At 41.1% G+C, this 1,557-nt stretch overlaps 1 protein-coding gene across 1 annotated transcript in view; it reads right to left on the bottom strand.

The window, feature by feature from the left end:
- Nucleotides 1-1,403: 1,403 nt before the first annotated feature.
- The window catches only part of LOC123966200 (protein NLRC3-like), a gene marked incomplete at its 3' end in the record, with an annotated part of 1,392 nt that continues 1,238 nt past the window's right edge, over nt 1,404-1,557 (bottom strand). The window contains exon 2 of the mRNA XM_046042402.1: nt 1,404-1,527. Coding sequence (XP_045898358.1) covers nt 1,404-1,527 — 124 coding nt within the window. The remainder of the gene's footprint in view (nt 1,528-1,557) is intronic.

The raw sequence follows: 1,557 nt of genomic DNA, 5'->3' as shown, positions 1-1,557 counted from the left end.
ATATTCTAATTTTCAGAGATAATGAATTTGGGATTTTCATTAGTTGTCAGTTTTAATCATCACAATTAAGTGAAATAAACATTTGAAATATATCAGTCTGTGTGTAATGAATGAATATAATATAGAATATATGACCAGCACCTGTATATTCACTAGGGCTGACCCCAAATAATCGAAGATTCGATGCTTGGAGGGAAGGAGCCTGATTCGACTGTGTCAGTGTCTCGCAGCTATGTTATGAAAGTAGGGTCATATCATTTTGCCAATATGGGGGAGCTCAACGTCTCAACAGTGATGTGCATGCAGTTGTCAACTGCATGGCGTGCGCGCAAAACTCTGCACAAGACGGGGCGGCTGTGGCTCAGGAGGTAGAGCGGGTTGGCCGTTAATCGGAAGGTCGGCGGTTCAATCCCTGGCTCCTCCTGGTTGCGTGTCGAAGTGTCCTTGGGCAAGATACTGAACCCCGATTTGCCCCTGGTGGCTGTTCCGCCAGTGTATGAATGAGTGTGAATGTTAGTTTCCGTTTGATCACTTAATGAATGTGTAAAATGTGTAGTGTAAAAGAGTCGAAAAGACTAGAAAGGCGCTATACAAGTACGGAGCATTCCTAAGACCGGTGAATGGCAGGCGAGCAGAGAGAAAATGCTCAACAATAAGCCTCAGTTTAGATCTAAATGTTAAGTTACAGTGAGTACTGAAAAGACTGCAGCTTCTCAAAATAAAGCAGAGCTACCACCGCCGCACAAAAACATGATTGTTGACGATACGCAAGACTTGAAAATTCTGATTCGACTATGTAAATCCTTAGTCGGGGACAGCCCTTATATTCACAACAATATTCTCAAGTGCAGTCGTTACACTATGTTACAGTATGTACATTATTTTAGGTATTATATTTATAGTAAAGGTCTCACTTCAGATGTTAAGAATCAAAACAAACAATGTAAGTTAGCACCTTTAATTGCATCATGGTTTGTATGTACCGTTTGATGTAAAAGGGGGCGAGGCATCTCCAGACATCCTCCATGCTAATGACGACTTTGGAATATATTATTTTGAACCCCTTGAGCTTACTGGTTAAAACAAACAAAAACAACAATAAATGCTGCTTGTCACAAAAACCTCATCCATAACCTCTTGAGTCCCTAATTTTGCATTTTAAACAGCTGTGGACGAATCACACTGAATTTTGGAAGCCCTTCTAGGTAGAAATGTTGCATCATTACATTTTGAGGAATTTTGTGTTCAGTCTTCCTATTTTCTTTTGCTTTGTGGTGCTTTTGTGCAAATAATCCTCCTTCATAGTCAAGAATTTTCTATCTTTAACGTGGTACTGATGAAATCGCAGGATGAAGGTTCTGTCAGGGTGTTATTTGTTTGTTTATTTTCACATCTGGACTTACCGAAACTTTCTGCAGTTCCTCACAGCTGGAATCAGTCTCAGTCGTCCCTCCTCTGATGTGTTGTACTTCTGCAGGTCCAACTCATCCAGAACCTCCTCTGACATCTGCAGCATGTAGGCCAGAGCTGAGCAGTGGATCACAGAGAGTTTCTTCT

This window comes from Micropterus dolomieu, unplaced genomic scaffold (genome assembly GCF_021292245.1).
Source record: "Micropterus dolomieu isolate WLL.071019.BEF.003 ecotype Adirondacks unplaced genomic scaffold, ASM2129224v1 contig_12902, whole genome shotgun sequence".
In the NCBI taxonomy this organism is placed as follows: Eukaryota; Metazoa; Chordata; class Actinopteri; order Centrarchiformes; family Centrarchidae; genus Micropterus; species Micropterus dolomieu.
The sequence above is the reverse complement of the archived record's forward strand: the minus strand, read 5'-3'. Positions and strand labels throughout refer to the sequence as shown.